The 19,536-nt window shown below is 35.5% G+C and overlaps 1 protein-coding gene across 5 annotated transcripts in view; it reads right to left on the reverse strand.

Annotated features, from left to right (window-relative positions):
• Positions 1-19,536, reverse strand: part of CTNNA3 (catenin alpha 3) — a 422,209-nt gene that overhangs the window by 46,892 nt on the left and 355,781 nt on the right. For 4 of the 5 annotated variants that reach the window (XM_031554365.2, XM_085230255.1, XM_085230251.1 and 1 more), the window contains one exon: positions 5,029-5,121. The exons of the other annotated variant lie outside the window; for it this stretch is intronic. In XM_031554365.2, coding sequence (XP_031410225.2) covers positions 5,029-5,121 — 93 coding nt within the window. The remainder of the gene's footprint in view (positions 1-5,028; positions 5,122-19,536) is intronic. 5 annotated transcript variants of the gene reach the window in all.

Consider the following 19,536-nt stretch of genomic DNA (forward strand, 5'->3'; position numbering starts at 1 on the left):
AATCTTGCATATTATTTTAAATTTGCCTTTTCATTATCGAAATAGCAAAAGCTTGCTGTTAATGTATGCCAGCATTTATATTAACAAAGTGACTTCAGATGCAAAGTCTTTCAAACTTGAATAGGAGTAGTTGTCTCATTTCCCTTGCAAGTATTCCCTTCAGTCAGTAGCCCTGTCAGCCATGGGAGCAAGTCCTGTTATAAGGTGCCAGTGGAATGCACAGCTAGCCAGTCAAAAGAGATGATTCCTACTACAGTTAGCACTGATGCAACCTCACCTTGAATACTGTTTGCAGGGACTCACAATATAAAGAGGATGTTAAAGTACCTGAAAGTATCCAGGGAGCAACAAAGCTGGTTGCTGGGCTGGAATGCATGTCCTGTGAGGAGAGTTAAGACTTTTTTGGATGTCTTTTCAAGGCTGAATATATTTTTACATATGTAATAACAATCACTGCATATAAGGCATAATACAAATAAAACAAGAAAATAATTCATTTTGGATTTTCTCATTCACACTATCAGACACACTGAACCAACTCTTTATCAGTACCAAACTGTTCTGCAAACATAACATGCAACAAATCTCTACAAATGTAGATCTTACTCTCAGATATTTTTATCTATGTATTCATGTAACAGCCTGAGAAACTGAGAAACAATGTGGGCGGTTGCTTGTCTGAGAACAGTTTTGCTTTTCTCATCTGCACACATTAAAATATTTTGTACGTTCTTCATGTAACCCACACCAAATAGCTTTAAAATTAAGCTAAGCTATTCTCTTTACTAATTTAATAACTTCAAGCCCTTAAACTTTGTCTTGCCCTCAGAATGCACGTTGTCTTCTAAGTAAAAAAAATTTACTGGACAAATACTTAACGTTCTCTTCAACTCAAAACTTGATGATGATTAAGTCACAAACTACCTCTCTCTGATCACAATGGCATAAATTTCCAAAACAACGTTTGTGTGATAAATTACAAAATAATCACACATGTTAGACACAGACACTAGAGGAAGAACACTTGGCATATGGTAGATCCAAATTTCAGAGTATAAGGACTGCATTGTTCCTTGGATCTGCAAGCAGCACAAGCTGAGAATTTGCTCCTAAAGATCTTCTTCAGGGCTATAAAACTGTGCTACAAATAATTAGTATTGCTATCCAGTTTAATTACTGACAGATCTCACAGCACATGGCAGAGGTTAATCCACATCCCACCACGTGGGAAGGTGCCATAAGCACTGTCATATTATTCTTAGAGACTGGGAATTGCCTGAGGGAAAGACAAGTCAGTCACATTTCCAAGATTATCTATACAGATGCAGTCAGGAATATCAGCATGAGGTTAAGTCTCTATCTATTACATCCTCTCTCTAGAGAGATATTATAGAGGTTATAATTAATAATGTATCAATTTATCTACATGGAAAAAAAAAGATTTCTGAGTTAAAATGTAGCCTTTGTTAGCAGCAGTGAATGCATATTCAATTTGGTTTTACATGCTTTATGTATGATGAGAGAAAGAAAGAAGTCTCTTTCAAAAGCACCAACTTCCTATTGGGAGCACTGAGAAATCAGACACATAAGAGGATGGAAACACTCTTGACAAAGCAAGTGAAATCAAGAGTGCTGTTATCCAGAACTAATATGGAGAGAGAAATGTGTAAATAAAATTGACTTACTATAGTGGAAACATCCAATAGAAAGAACATAAGGAGGAAAAAAAAGCTACTTTGCAATCTTGCCATACTACTTCTGGATTGCAGACATTGATGTTACGACTGTACGAGAAAGACTTACTACTGCACAAGACCCCACTGCCTTGACCAATAAATAAACGAACAAAAATCAATCCAACCCAGTCTAAACCTTAAAATCGATCTTCCCTATACAAAGTCTCCATACTGCCTAATATGTTTCAGGAATAAATCTTCAGATAAAAATCATCAAAAAGCTGACCAAAGAGGCCTAACATCACTCAAATTTGCTTCAGCACACAGTAGATTTCATCAAACATTTACTTTAAAAAGCTACATATAACAGTTTCTGTCAACATCTTGATGTGGTTTGAGAGAGTATGTGTCTTATGTAGTCAGAGTTCTCATTTTCTATTAAATTTTTTTATACTGTGCCATTTACAACCTTATATCATAATATGAAATCTAAGAAAATTGTTCCAATTAAAGGATCACAATCAGTTACTAAATAATGACTACTAAATAGATTCTCAAAACAGTGAAATTTACAGCAACTGTATTATCTGGAGGAAAAACTGAAGAAAAAGAAGTTTATTTCCAATACTAATAAGCAACTGTTTTTTCAGATGTTTGACCCAGTCCCAGTTTGATATGAGCTATTTATATGAGGTTTGTTTCAAAGAAAATTCCTTTTAAAGCAGTACTTTGTTTTATCTGAGACATGAACACAGGTGTGTAAAAGAGATCTTTCAGAGCTTTTCTGGATCTTTTTCTGGATCTTTTGTTATTATTAGGATAGCAAACACCTACAAATTACTTTTGTATTTTTTCAGCGAGAGAAAAACCTCTCTCTGCATTCTTTATGGAATATTTACAAAACTGTTCAGTATACCATCTATGTATTACATTCCAAATGAATCCATATCATCTTAAAGAATAACATTTTGAAGGAAAAGTTTGCTTTTCTTAACTGCAGAAAAAATTTTATCCTGTAAGGTGAGGAAAAATCTTTTATAAATGTTACACTGTACACCATATTATAAGAAACAACTGACAGTTAATTAACGTCATTGATATGTACAAAAGTAAAGAAGTTTTCACTTGTTTCCCAAAGAAAAAGAGATTAAAATTCCAGTCATACTAAATACATTGTCTCTCAACAAATTCCAGTGCCAAGAATAAGCTTTTTTTGATTAGATTTGTTAATGTGGCATGAAGAAATACAAAAGGTATCACAGAATTCTTCTTGAGAACAGAATATAGCCAAAAAGAAAATCCTTAATTTTTTTTTTTACTTTTTTTTTTTTTAAATTAAATAAAATACTAACTAAATTTTACTCGTTGTGTATACATAAGACTTAAATATAAACTGCCAGTAGGTTCTGAAAGATCAGTCAGGTACCATTCTAATACCACAGTTTTCTTCATAGTTTGCCTTGGGTGTTTTTTTTCAGAATTCATTTTAAAAGAAAAAAAAAATGGAACACAAATGAACAGCTTTCATTTTAGTTAGTATTTTTGATACAATTTTAGGGACTTAATAAAGAAAACATTTTTTGTGTATGCTTGCTTAAAAGCAAATGTAAGTAGAATGTGAACTTAATGAGATTCAATAAGGCTAAGTGCAAGGTGTTGCAGTTGGGACAGGAAAATCCCAGAAAGAGTACAGACTGGGAGAAGAACTCACTGAGGGCAGCAATGCATAGAAGGACTTGGGGGTCCTGATGGACAAAAAGCTGGATGTGAGCCAGCAGTGTGCTCCTGCAGCTCAGAAGACCAAAAGTATCCTGGGCTGCACCAAAAGAAGGGTGGCCAGCTGGGAGAGGGAGAAGATTGTCTCCTTCTATTCTGTCTTTATGAGTCCCGAACTGAAATACCACGTCCAGGTCAAGGTGCCCAAAACAAGAAAGACACAGAGCTGTTGGTATGGGTCCAGGGGAGACCACAAAGACAGTCAGAGGTCTGGAGCAGGTCTTCTATGAAGAAAGTCTGAGGGAGATGGGATTGTTCAGTCTGAAGAAGAGAAGGCTCTGGGAAACCTCGCTGCAGCCTTCCAGTACTTGAAGGGAGTTTACTAACAGGAGGGAGACTGACTGTACACAGGCAGATAGTAACAGGACAAGGGAGAATGGTTTTAATCTGAAAGAGGGGAGATTTAGATTAGATACTGGGAAGAAAGTCTTGACTCAGAAGGGGGTGAAGCAGTGGCACAGGTTCCCCAGAGAATTTGAAGATGCTCCAATCCTTGGAGGCCAGGTTGGATGGAGCCTTGGGCAGCCTTATCTGGGGGGCAGCAATCCTGCCCATGACAAGGAATGGAATGATAGGATGATACTCAAGGTATTTCCCAAGCCAAGTCATTCTATGAAAAGTGACGTTTTATTCTGTATTAAAAGTTTGCTATTTTTCAACTATCTGTATTGCTTATAGTATCTATTATCTCAATAATAGTAGACTAAAGCAAGTGTGAGAAATCTGTTATTGCTTTATGTAGTCTAAAAACAGCTAGCGAAATTAATGTTTCTGGCCCCATGGGTCTTTCAACTTGAAGTCATGAACAGTTTTGCTGAAACAGTATTTAAGACAGAAATGTAGATAAAAGTAATGCTTGCTAAATATGCCAATTTTGTAACAAAAAGCTTTGTGGTACTCCAGAATGTTCAGAGGCTCTTAAAAATGTCTGAATGTAAACATTAATCAGTAATATAGTGAAGTTCTCAGGTTAAATAATGATACAAGCAGCGAAACATCACTCAGAACTTCCAGAAATACTTAACCTAATTGTCAAATGCTATGTTAAGTTATGCATACTTCTTCATGAGTAATACAAAATTTTCTATAGAAATCTATAGAATTGATTCACACAGAATCTTAGAATTATATGTCTGTAACTCATGCACAGCAGTGGCTAAGATTACAGATATATCCCCTTCTCTGTGCAGGTGCAGTTACTCACATGTAGAGTTTGTTTGGTTAATATGCATTGAAGGCTTCAGAAAGACTCAAACATAAAAACTACAAATGTCCTAACTTCTAGTAGTTCAAGTTATATTGACAAGACTATAACCTGTTAGAGCTTCGTCCAGAAGTGTAAGAATTTTTCTAATTTACACCTTCACTGTGTATTTATAAATCACACAGTGTTTTTCTTTCTCAGGTCATACATATCAGTCATGTGCCCTCTATAGATTTTCAGGTATCTATTAAGAGTCAAACAAGATTTTAATAATACATTGTATGACTTTAAGTGGCTTCATAGCAGAAGTAATCCAATAGCATTTTTTACCTCATCAAACTGCTTTTAAAAAAAAACTAGTGTAATATATACCCTGTCAGTCTTCCCTTCTGTCTGAATACTTGTGCGACTACGTGCATCATGGTCTTCTTCAAGGTCAGATACATCTTCAAGCTCTTCAGGTGTCTAGGAAAAAAATGTTGAAGCGTTAGTCTCTCTTACGGTTATTAAATTTGGTATTGATGTCAAACATAACTTGGTCTAAGAGAATATCTGACAAAAAAAAAAAGTCTTGCTGTACAGCAACACTGTCTACTAAATGCCACATTCTGTCAGACAGCTTTGAACTAGATCAGAATAGCCATGATAACATTAAGGCTGACTCTTAAAGTTAGCACTTACGGAATTTATTTTATATTTACATCTCATGTTACTGCTGCTAGCAAAGGCATACTACAAACAAACATTTATGTGATCAGAATGCATAGGTTTGTTCTACCTTCTCTTCCCTGTAAAGAAACACTAACATGCTCACTGTAATACAGTAATATGTGAAAGACCCAAACTGCTCATGTTTGGAGTATATCTCTGACTTCATTGTGATGCACTTACTGTACTGTACACACAATCAGAACCTGAACTGGTAACATTTTTTGATACTGATTTTTTCAACTGTACCCTGAGCAAATTAATGAAAAACGCTGTTTTCCTTATGATATATTTTCTGTATGAGTGAAGCCTTGAAATTTATTTCCTACATTCTGATTTACCAATATATCATGAAAAAAAAACTGCAGGAGATATGAATTTTATCATAAATAACTTAGTAAATAACTTAGATGAACATGGCTAAGGGACACCCAATAAAACATTCAAAGCAAGTTTAACCATACTAACATAGCAACACACAGCGAAGCACGCAACATTCAGAATTATGAACTATTTAAAAATCAATATTGGTTCTATCAATGCAATAGGATATTCAGAAAGCTTTCCTTTGGCTAAAGAGATTCATGTTTTAAAGAAACAAATTTACACGTAGAGCCAGACTGAATAAAGAACTGGTGACAGATCTGCTGTTGGATGGTCTACTATTAGCTTGACCTCTAGAGTTCCATACCATTCTTAGAACCCCATAAGCCTGATGTGTCCCAAGAGAAACATGAGAGGCTAAGGAGAGGATAATAAACGTACCAAAAGATATGCAGAAAAAAAACACCTTGAAAATCATCATTACTTTTACCCAGTTTTCAATCACATCAAATTTGTATTTATTTCATCCAGAGTAGCTGTGTGTTTTCATCTTCTCATTTTTACTGGCAGGTTATACATAATCAATATCTGTTGAGAGAAGCACTATAGGATTGTGTTATTTGATGTTTAGGTCCATAACACAGTAGCAATAGTATAAATCCACTTGCATACATTCCAGTCATTTGGGAAAGTAGCTCTGTGGCCAGAAGGTGGAATAGGTGCTGCTAGACTTCAACATCAGCCTTGAAACAAGATTTAAGTAGCGCTCTGGTATTTCAAAGAACAGGAGTTGATTTTACTCACTGAACAAAATAAAGGCAAATTTAAAGAGCTAATATTGCAAGAAATAAACAACTTAAAGCTGCTGCCCAGCCTGACAGAAATATAATCCTGGTGGTGAAAAGTAATGCCTAGATAGCCTTAAGAAAACAGACAGAAAGTCATTTTTGGGAGTGAACACTACTCATTTACCTGCATACACTTTAATGGTAAAGCAGGAAAAAGGAACATTTTCTTTTCAGACAAAGATTATCATATCAGTGTCATGAAATATTGTAGCTTAATATTAGACCAAGTGAGAGTTCCACACAATTCAAGTTACTGGCCTGTAATTCTGAGAAATTCTGGTCGTTTGTAAAAAGCCTTTTTTCGATCCCCACAAAAATACATTCAAATACACCCCTATGTGTTTAAGGCTATAATCATGTTATTTACTGGTTACATGTTACACACACAGTAAATGTGTATTTCCATATTTATGATTTTAATAAATCTGCATTCTCACTGGTTTTGCTACTGAGAACTCTAACTTATAGTCAGATCTAGTATTGATGACTTTTGTAGTGTTATGATACAAAGTCAATACAACAAAAAAAATTTATCTTACTCTGATGAAAAAAACCTTTACATTTGCTTTACTGGTACAGTGTTATAGAAAATAATAAAACTGAGATCTGGCCTTAAGTTTTAGATTTCTGCCAGTCCTTCAAAACTGCGTGCAAGTGTGCTCTTAGGCATACTTGCTTTTCAATCCATGCTTTGTAGAACACTGTGTCTGACTCTTTTTTATGGAATTTTCTCCAATACAACTTTTTATATGTATACACTCCTCACAGATAACTATCCAAACAACACTATATAGATCATGCACTTTTAAATGTCACATACACTCATCGGTCTTGCAAATAAAGGGTCTCTCTTTATTATATCTGTGCAAACACAGAGCTACTTATGTTATGTAAATTTAGAACAGCAAAAAGAAATGCTTTACATGCACTCTACAAGGGTCATAATTTAATTCATTATATTGTGCACTGAGAACAGAATGGGTTTAAAGAGATTATCTGCTCTACTTTGAAAATGCAACTAATGCCCATATTGGAAAATTTCATCATGTCATGAATCACATCATTCAGGGTAACAGTGTACGGCAAATGTTTCACAAATGGGCCCTTTACAAATATTTAGCTAGTGCATGCTATTTCATGTGTTATTCACATTACTGCTATTGTGACATACTTAATACTGCCAGATGACAGGCTGCCAGAGTTTTGATACTCTTGAGGGAAAAGAATAAACTGCTAGCTTAATTTATTTTTCCTAATCAATTTATTAATAACCTCATAATCACTGATGTCTATTTCTAATTCACTTCTCAAATTTTTGCAAAAAGAGATTACTTTGAGTGTCACTTTGGAAAAAATAAAAAACAGCATTTTAGGGCAAATTAAAATGCAATGTTCTTATACTGTCAATATTATTAAATCCTCCTATTTATCATTAAACATGAAAATACATCTGTATTTGGAATCTGTTCTTGGAACCTCCCATTAAAAATATGTTTCTCATATTATTTAAGATATTATGCATGTAAAGTTGACACAATCATTTAAATCAAGGACTATGACTTTGTCTTTGATAGTAGTGTTGTCAACCTGTTGGCAAGGAATTTGTCATCAAATAACAGTAAAAATATTGTCCTGCCACATCCTGTATACATCACAGATAGTTAATCTTCAAATGCAGGTGAACTGTTCTTGTGACTAATAATGTGCAAATAATTTTTATAGGCTTAAGCTGGAATTTCCATTAAGATTAGTAGTGAGAACAGAAACTTCAGCGAAGATCAAACAATTCAGTAATTTATTAATGATAAGAATAAATGATGATCTTCAAAACAGAAAGATGAAAGTATTTTTAATGGAAGAATTATCAACTAGATCATGTTATATGATAAAGAGCTGAGGTTTTCAAAATAATGAGGTATGGGATATAAGATACCTTTTCACTACTGGATGCTAGGTGTTTGTGGTTTGTTTTTTTTCCTTAGTGAACATTAAGTCAGTGTACAACTTTCCACTCTAAGAGATTAGTACAAAAAAGGTAAGATTAATAACCTTTACAAATCGCTAGATAGATCAGGAGCCTGAGCAGGTGACAATCCTTGTGTTTTTAGTTCTCACTGCGAGTATATTAAGATTTTGCCTGCCCTGGTCAATATCCTTACTGATGACCTGGATGACGGCACTGAATGCACCCTCAGTAAGTTTGCAGATGACACCAAGTTGGGAGGAAGTGTCGATCTGCCTGGTAGGAAGGCCATACAGAGGGCTCTGGACAGGCTGGATTGCTGGGCTGAGGCCAGTGGGATGAAGTTCAAAAAGACCAAGTATCAGGACCTGCAAGATGTGAGCACAGGGATGTAACTGAAACATTTAAAGTGAATTTTTGATAAGTGCTTTCCAAAAATCCTTTCTAAATTGGGAAGTTGGCACTGCTTAAGAAGTTGGCACAGAGAGTTTCAGCACCTATTTTCTATCCAAAGTTACACCTCCTTTGCTGAAAACCTGCATTTCAGCTCTGGTTTCGTTCTTCCCTTCCTTGAGTTTGGTTGTACCTCTTGTATGCCACTCACATAATGCCTAGAAGAGTTTGAAACAAGTTTTCCTCCTGATAATGCTGTGTTAGTTATGCCATTGTAATATCATACAAATATTTTTGAAGTCTAAGACATTAGGGGAAACTGACCTCCTTCAATATTTACATAGCCAATTTATTATGCACACTGTTTGTGTATATAAAATAAATTTCAATGTCTCATGCAAGACATGCATGAACATCAAAACTAGGAATGGCACTGCACACATTAGGGTCAAATGATACATGGAAAATAAGGTTTATAGAAATGGCAGCCATTTTGAACAAATGAAACACCAGGACAAGCAAAGAAGCTAATTTTTCAAGAGAATAAATTCTTCAACAGATTCCTGAGGGCTCACTTGGGAACTTGAAAGCCTATTTCCAGATATTTCATGGAGAGATTGAAAGTTTTCAATGAAGCATGTTTTCTACAGTGTTTTACAAAACAATGTAACATCCCAAATAATAACAGAAAATATAATAAAGCACAGTTATAACGTAGCTCCAGTCAAGGAATATCCCTGTTTATACTTAAGTAGAAACTTCACCACATTACTTAGGAGTTTCTATTTTAAACTCAATAACAAACAAAGAATATTAATTTTTAATAAAAGATATCTGTTGTTTTGCTTTCTGAAAATATATTCTGTTTTCTCTGCTTGGTTGACATGCAGCTGCTCCATCTAGTGGGAAGCTAATTATGACATTTAATCTACAATAGAAATATTTTATAATATAATATTTATAACGGAAATAATTCTTAAGACAGTGAAAAGTCAATTTTATAGTTGTTCTCATTTTTGCCATAAAACCTTATAAATCATACATGACCTAAAAACTTTATAGTTATATTTGAAACAGAATACTTTACTTCCAAACATTACTCCAACAACTGAAAATGAGAACAGACCTTGTTTTCTCTATCAGTCCCACACATATGAAAAAGTACTCTAAAACATCATTACTGTAGGACTGGCAAATTCCAGAGGCAACAAAGGAGATGCTTTGCTGTAGTCTTCAGAATGTCATAATGGTTTCCGTTTTCAAAAAAAGTCAGAAAGGCAAATTGGGAAAGTACAGTACACACAGTGTCATTTCAGTCTCAGGGAAAATGATGGAATGATTCCTCTTAAAACGCTCTTCTGGGCACATGAAGGACAAAGTGGTGACTGTGAACCTGTGAACAGCCTCAGCAACTTGAATGCCCTGTACAACTAACTGACCACATTTCTTGGTGAGAGAAGAACAATGAATATCCTTTAGAAAGGCTTTTTTGGCCATCTCCCAGGTTTTGTAACCATACTTTGTTATTAAACTTTAAATGGGCAAACAACTAGATGGTTAAGAACTGCTGAGATAACCAGGCTCAGAGTTCATAGGTTTGATCAACCTGGTGACCGGCAGCACAAAAAGTACTATACGGGTCTATCCCAAGATCAGTTACATGTGACACCCTTACTATGTCTGGAGGAGGTTATGGAGTGCACTCAGTGAGTTTACAGATTACACCAAATCGGAGGACCAGTCAATACTATTAAGAGTAGGTATGCCATCCAGAGAAAATTATAAGTTTGTAGGAACAGGTTGACAGGAACTCCAAAAAAAATTCAAAAAAAAAAACAGCAAAGTCTGACAGCTGTGAGAACCCCTAGATACAATCAGAAGAAGCTGTGGACTGTTTGGCTGATCTCATCAGCTGAAAAGGACCTAGGGATCCTGGTTGATAGCAAGCTGGATGTAAGCCTACAGTGTGCCCTGGCAGCAGGGAACATCAGGAGAACATTGGACTCTATGATAATCACTGTGCAACCAATAGATAAAGGAAGTTATAATCTCCTTTTATTTGGCTCTTACTAGAAAGCCCATAAAATCCAGTTTTGGCTCCCTCTTAGCTTATATGTGCCTGAAGAAGTGACTTCAGGACATATAAGAGCAGCAGCCCTGCAGCCCAACAAACCTATGAGGAAGTCATCAAGAAAATGGTGCTAGACTCTGTATAAAAAAAAAAACAAGGAAGGAAGATGAACAACAGTAGGGATTAGCTTGAAAAAGAGAGGTTCAGGTCAGGAATAAGGAACACATTTTTCCCCCATGAGGGCAGCCCAGCAGTGAAGCAGGCTGTCCAGAGTGATCATATATTTTCTGTCCTCTGAGGGTTCCAAGACATAACAGATTGACACTGTGAGTTAGCACTGAAGAGACCCATGAAAAGTAGGTGAATCCCCAGAGCACAGGAGATGATTTTCATGAAGAACTCATGAAGAGCTGGCTTCAAAGATACACTTCTTCCTTACAATGGGGACTAGCGAGATACAGAAGATAAATCTACCGCTATGAAAAGAGATCTGAAATCATGCTTTGACCTTCATAAACAGACCTTCCTGCAGAAACTCCATTTATCATGGAGAAACTCTATTCCCAAATTTAAAACTAAAAATATGTTTCAAGGCAGACTGTCCCATAAAATGTAGGTAAGAAAACTGAAACTGCTTTCAAAAAAAAAATACATCAGTGTGTTAAAGAAGAATACAGTGAAGATTGACAGTTCAGTGTTTAAGAACTACAAGTAAGAGAAAACACACAACTCAATTCTACAACAAACTTACCAGATGAATAAAAGCCTGAGCAACAGGCACCAAAGATTTTCCCTGACACATCAAATACAGCATTTCTGCAAAGTGAATTATGCTAGGTGATCATTCTAAAGTAATTAGTAATTAAAAAAATCCCTTGGATAGATAGATGCATCCTTTAATAAAAGGTTTCCCATTAGAAATGTTTTTGTTACACTGGAATAGATGAAATTATTACCTAGGACCTGAAGACTTCCTGGAGTCTCTTGAGTGTCAACTGACCTTCTCTAGTATCAGACATGCAAGTAAAATGTGTCATCTTAAACAAAGGAGCATGGAACAGACCTGTCAGTCAAACCTTGTGCACAACTATAACAATGCAGACTCTAATACATAGCCCAATTCTGAACACACAGCTATCATTCGCTAACATCTATTCCAAAAAGACCCACCTATAACTTTTTCCATTTTAGCAGATTCTCATCCTAGACAGCGAGGTAAAAATAATACCACCCTAGCCACAGGTTTTTTCTTAATTCGTTTCATTCCTGTTTTTAATTAAGAGTGTTCTGATGCCTGTAACATGCATCCAGCCACAGTCAGTCACTCAGTAACCAGTAACTGTTCAACTGAGTGATCTGTATCAGCTGAGGAAGAACTAAATAACACATTAAGTAAATCATTCTGCAAACCAATTTTCACGTCACAAATCAGCAATCTGACTCCAGTTTAAGAAGCTATTACTAAGTAGATTCTCAAAGTAAAGCGGAATTAAAAACCAAACCAAAAACCATCCAAAACATTAGCTATTTCAGTCCTTGTTATTCCTGCACAATAATATTTATTAGATCATTTGGTTATAATTACTAAAGGTTACGTTTACTCCCATCTCTAATACATTTACTACTGCATGGAAAATACTTTGTTTTGTATACCTAATGATTTTCTAATTTGGGAAGGTTTTATAACAAACTTATGAAAAAAGGCAGCAAGGAATATTTACCTTCAACACACCAAATGAGAAGCTTATTAATATCTCCCCCTTGCCTATTTTTTCCACAGTACAGCATGGTAGGCATCTTAAACAGTCTCTTTTACCCAATGAAAATGGAATGAGAGATATTAACAAACACAGACAGATAAACAGATAAAAATGAGCAACTGTTAAGAAAGACACAAGATCCTTAATAATCATGACAGTTTCATAAAATCCATCTCATATATGAATTACGGCTAAACTGAATCTTCTCCCATTATATCAGAGCTTAATCTTTTTCCTCCTATTCATTATGAACACGTGAAAACACATTTTATGCTTAACTGTGCAAAAAAAATTTTCTATATTTTGAAATGGCTATCATCTTTCCCTTCTCTCTCTCCCACTTTTGCTGTGCTCACTAGGTTAAGTAAGACTAACCCATTCACTAATTTCCTCATAGCTCACATTTTACCTTAAAGCTGCATTCCTCAAGAATAGGATGCACAAAAGAAATGCATCTGATGAACAGGACAAATGTGTCAAAAAGAATACAACATTTGCCAATCCAGGAAGGGATTATGTCTGTGACCGTAACAGTTATTTGAGCGGAAGGAAAGTATGAATTCTAGTGACTGTTCAAGGGTGTGAGCAAATCTTTAGAGCCCTAGCTCCAATTCCTTCCCTCTCTAGAGAAAGCTCAAGTCTTGCCTCTTTCACCCACAGTATCAGAGTGTCAGCTCCAGTGAGCTCATCCTCAAGTCAAGTACAGCAGTTTCCAAAATAAGGTATACGCATCACTGCTGCTATACTGCTTTTGATACTGTAATATGCTCAATCAGGAAATTAAGTAGAAATCCCACAACACAACACCATGCTCCAGGTTACAACAAAACTATAATTTCTATCAACCATTTTATGGTACATGTGCTGTTTTTGATGGGTTTATTTTGTTTTTAGAAAAAGCAATCATGCTTCAGTTTTTAGAAAGATGATTCAAAGGGTTCATTTCTTAATAACAGAAGTCCAGGGCTACAGAATTGCCTTTAATCTTCCAAGCCTTTAGCAAAGTCACTTGGCCGAAAAGAATATGAAAACTACTTATCATAAAGATGACACTACTTTCACTATATTGCCAACTGTTTTAAATTACTTTCTTAGATGATGGCAGTTGTGGATTCCATCCTGCTTCGCCCAACAATTCCCTCATCTTATATGGGAAGGCATGGCAGAGAGTTGTGCATTTAGCTCTGGAAAATAGACTGATAACAGTCATTGTTTCATTTGTTCTGTTGTTTGCTTGTTTGTTTTGTTTTTGTTTTGCTCAAATGAATTCCCCAGTGTATAAAATCTATTAAGAACATAGACTGAGATGGACTTTAAGGCACATGAACGTAGGCGCCTGGCCTTTAAGCTTTGTATTTAAGCATCCACCTTTTAACCTAATCCATATTCTAACCTAGTTATTATGTTTGTTTTCACTTTTAGTAAGACTTTCTGAATTGGATTACTGGAGCTCTCCTAAATGTCTTTTAATATACTTTAGTATCTTTAAATATCATACTTGACATTATTTATTTTATCCAAGTTGGAAATCAGAATTCATGCATTAGTTACCCTTTTTTAAAGAGACTGGCACCCTGGAGAATTCCAGCATTCATATTTTACAATAAACAATTCTTACACTATCTTAGTGCCCAAGATTAGAAGTAAATCTGCATTTACATGAGTCAAAATGTAAGAAAGATTATAGGTGAGAAACAAAAACAGAATTAAAGAAAAAAAGAAGAGGAAGAGGAAGAGAAAGAAACGAAGAGGATAGAAATAAACAATATTAATGCAAGGCAGGACAATACAAAAGTATGCCTGTGATGAACCACCTCCATTCCAGGAATACTACCGTGTCTTTATGGTAGCCCCTATTGAGTGGCCCCTAATATGTTTTCATTTAAAGAAATAATAATAATAATTTCCCTCTGTGAAGGATGCTATTTTCCTGCAACTCATGATGCTCTCAACTTTTACTTTTACCTATGCCATAGATGAATATTTGAGCTCATCAATTTATCCAAGAATAAACAAAAAGGAAGCATACGATATATCACAGCCTAAAAGCCAATTATGTTAGGAGCAACTGCTTGCCAAACCCATGAGCTATTTGGCAATCCTACAGACTGTGTAAGAGTGAATCATTCCTTCTTTTATTATCCAAACTGCAGCTAATATTTGCTATTGAGTTTTCTGGAATGGAAAATATCAGAAGAAAATGATGGTGTTAACTGATAAACTAAACACAGACTAAAATTTAATCTGGGTTTACTTCCACCAGCTGGGAAATGTTAACTTAAGGGGCAGAAAACAGTTTTATGAATTATATAGCTAGATATGTTCTACAAATGATTGGGACAATTTCATATGCACACACATGCACAAAAAAAAAAAAAAGAGCAGACTATATAATAATTTAGAAAAACAAACAAATAAACAACAACAAAAACCAGCTGCAATGCTGCCAGAAAGGTCTTTTCATCCAGGAAAAAATAACTCTTTCAAATCCTTTCTGCAGTTAAAGGGCACATAGGGTGAGTCATCTGCTTTGTGATCTGTAAGTTTCCTATAAGCAATAAAACTAAATCAAGCAGTCAAGCCTGAGAAGATGGAAGCCGTAAGGCATGAATTTTAAGACTATAGTAATGTGAAAGAATAGAAAAGGATAGCTTAAGTTTTAAGCAGACACAATCTTCTCAACTGGGGATTGCTTCAATTTCAGAAATCAGCGTTAATCTATTGTCCAGAAGTCCAAACCTCAACACAGACAGGTGAAACCACAATTTGCTGTTGATCTGCTAGCCCCACTTTATATCTGTTAAGACTTAAGAATATAGTTACCTCACATCCGCTTAACTGATCTCTTCAATAAGCAAATTGCAAACTGATTAGAAAGAAGGTAATCCACCCAGAACAGGAAATGGCCTGCTTAATACGATGAATACGTGTAGAAGAACAATAGATGTTGGTTACCAACTCTGATTATTGTCAGTTCCAATCAGCATGTGGTTGTGCTTTTAAGACTACAAGCAGACAGCCAATGAAAGAATGGCATTACTTTAACCATGGCGGTCTTTATCCCAGGGGAGGAAACCTGATTCTACTGTAGCAAGGAGAAGAGTCTCTTCAGGAACAAAGGCCATATCGCTGCCAGGAGTGCAAGGGAGCTCACTAAAGCAGTCATCTATCATTCCTAGGGAAAACTAAGTGAAACTCTGTGCATCCCCAGGATGCCAAAACATCACTCTAGGCAATTAAGTGCAGCTCTTTATTCTCAGTATTCTATATGGATATGCTTTCCTCTATCCTAACATGAAAGTAGTCATTATTTTTGTAGGAAAATTTAACATGTATCAAATTCCAGGATACTTCCTTAGCTAATAGGAATGGAACAGATAATAATTTCTCAAGCTAAAGAACTTCTACGAAGGCTTTTTCTTCCAGAAAAAATAATCAGTCCAACTAAATGAAATGGATTTTAGTTTATTTCCCATAACAATTTTTGTCTGGACTACCTCAAGGAGGTCTGGGATAACAGAGCACATGGACTAAGAAACTGATTTTCCATTAATGTTACTGCTCTGCTTTCCTAATATCTAAAGTACTTGCTATAGGGAACAGCAAGAGAGCCTCAAAAACTAATAGCTTAGTTCCACTGGAGGAATGGTGCTCCAAAGATGCAATTTCAACATAATCCATTTGCTAGATGATGCACAGTACTCCCTTGCTGCAACACACCTCACTTCAGTGTCAATATATACTGACTTTGTTAGTACTGAATATAACAGAGCATCTCTTATATTCTGTTCTAAAGAAGAAAGAAAAGTCCCTGAGGTTCTCAGACAACTAGGTGGTATCTGGTTTGTCAGCCTCTACAGAATTTTTTCAGGTAACCAGTCTTCCACTTATCAAGCTCAATGGAAGATTATTATTTTTTTAAATTCTCAGATTAATTTCCTTCCATAGTTCCTGTTTTTTACTGAGTCAGACTCCCTCCTATAACTACTCCTCCTTCCTTGGTACGGCCTGCTTGCCTTCAATAACTCTGCATTTCAGCTTTGTGACCATGCATTCAAGAAAATAATCCAGTGGTGCAAATTGGAGGAAAGAAAAGAATAAACATCAAGAATGTATCATTAACAGAAAGAACTGAACTGAAATATACCTATGGATAAGATATTATAAAGAAAGTAAAGCAAAAGAACTATCAGTAGGAAAAAGAAATAAATAAATTCTTCCCAAATCTTTTTCACTCTCACATAGCTGCACCATATGCTGATGACTGGACCAGGCTTTACACTCTATTAACTCAATGTCAGAGCAGATTACAGCACTGCTTCTCCTTTCTTATGATAGAAAATCTGAGATCATGATCTAGAACACAGTTAATTTCTGTTTTTTAAATACAACTGCATCTCAGTTGAATACTGAATACATTTACAATGCATCCCTTCACTTTCTGCTTTATGCTGAAAAGAGTCCATCCTAAATGTCAAATGATTCAACAATGAAAAGAACAGCAACTGAGAAATTTTAATCAGTCCAAGGACTATGCTGGTGAATAGAAGTCTGTAGCCAAATTACTACTGAGTAATGAAGATCTCGATATCAGAACTGGAAACACTGACAGAGCAGGTTTCAGAGTCAGAACTACTGCCTGAGCTATTAACTCTATCTACTGTCTCCATTTCCAGTCTTGCATTTCTCAAATTCCTATAAACTGTGTGATAAGACACATTTTAATAATGTTTTACTGAAGTACATGTGATTTGTAACACTTCTGCTGTGTCTTCTAGCTTTAGTTTTAGAAATTTAGTGCTTTTAAGGGAATAACATTCATTCTATCTCTATAGGAATATATTTACATTAGACAGTAAGCACTAAATGGCAAGGAAGGAATACACACTGCTCTTCTTTGTTACAAAAAAGCCCTTAACAAAGATTTTCATGTTCCAGAAAATACACTGCATTATGCGTAAATTTTCAATGAGCCACTAAATAGAGCTACTGAAACCATTCTGGAAAGCTCTATTATCCTGAAGGAGAGGAATATTATTTTGAACAATTAAATACATAAATATGTGTGACATATTTGCAATAGAATTCAAGCTCTTAAAACAGGGAAAATTTGAAGTTTAAAATAGTATGCAACTCAAAATTGTTCATGTCATCCATTCCTGCACAAAACATTGGCTTCACAATCTGAAACCAGTAAACCCAGTACTAAGAAACTCGATGGTAAGCCATATTGCAACCTGCTGCTGAAAAACTCTACATTCACAGCCTTGCATGATACCTAAGGCCGTAGATCTTAGGCGGAAGACTATGCAGATTTGCCAAGATGTATAACTGCAAATTTATATTATAATGGATACAGTATGCAGCTGATTCTTCAGCACTAGTCCTTAATCAGCATTTCTGAAATCACTCATTGTTTTCTAAAAATACCCATAAAACACTTTTAAAAACAAACTTTAAAAACTGGAAACCTAAGGTAGATTTGAAAAGTAATATTTTTAACTGAAAAAAATATAAAATAATAGATGGGTCAAAGAGTCATTTGCTGATTGAAAACAATCAGGAATAAACACAACAAACAATGGCAAAGTGTAAAAGTCTAGGAGTTGTATACAATGTAGCAAGAAGCTTGCTTTCATAAATAAGAGCCAAATAAGAGAAGCCACTCTGTTCCAACTAAGTCTACCAGGTCAATTAGTTCAACCAGTTTCAAGTAGCTGAAATATATGTAATTTCTTTTTTTATGAAAGCAGCTTTTTACATTATATTTTGTTCTCCATATAGTAAAAATGTGGGCTCTCTAGGGAGGCCCAAAATACATAAAAGACACTGCCAGCCTTCCAGAGAACTAGAAACTCTGTAGCAAAGAGAATCTAACAGAAGGAGGCATTTCAGCCATCACTTTGGCTAAAACATCTGTTCTGAGCAAATTATTTTCCTGTAATACTTTCTAGAAAGTTTTAAGTCTGAACCAGACAATGTTTTGTTGCATGCTATATAAACACAGAGCAAGGTGATTCTGTTCCCCCAAAGAAAGCCCATCTGGAAAACTAAGTAGAAGACTGAAAAAAAAAAAAAAAAAAGGATGCACAGTGGCAAGTAAACACAGAGGTAATTTAAGGAACCACTGTTAACTGCATGTAGCATGATGAATACTGATTTCAACACAGCAGTGATGTTGCCATTGTCATGGAATATAATAAAATTGAGAGAAGAGTGTTTAGAGGTGAAAGCTTAATGAAGATATAGTAGATGCGGAGATGTCTATAGGTAACATTAAGCAATTAAAGAGCAGTTCTGTTAAATACTGTCAAGTGGATATTAAATACAAATATTCAGCAATAAGGTGCATATTCCCTACACAATAGCCACAGAAAGCTGGAAAGGGTGTTGACTAATCTCTTCCCTAGGACAGCCAACCCACATATGGTAGAGATGAATTCAAGACGGAAGAGCGTTGCAGAAGCAACTGTGCTGAAAATGACTAGTTTATCAGACAAAGGATAACAATATACCATAGATAATATCTACAGGTATAGAATAGATAATAGACCAAGACTACGCCCAGAGAGAAGTAACCAAGAGCTTTGAGAATTTCCACAGAATGAAGTCAACCAAGGCAAGTAAAGAGAGTAATTACATCTGGAAAATATACCATTAACGAAGAAAGATGCAACATTTATCAGATTAGTGAAGGGATAGATAAAGGGAGCTTCACCTGAAACACCCTTAAAGGGTAAAGGAGGATTCCATCCAGCAGGGAGAGTCACAAAAATGAGGACAAGCAATGCAACTGAGAAGAATAGATAAAAA

The sequence above is a fragment of the Meleagris gallopavo genome, chromosome 8 (assembly GCF_905368555.1).
Source record: "Meleagris gallopavo chromosome 8, MGAL_WU_HG_1.1, whole genome shotgun sequence".
Classification (NCBI taxonomy): Eukaryota; Metazoa; Chordata; class Aves; order Galliformes; family Phasianidae; genus Meleagris; species Meleagris gallopavo.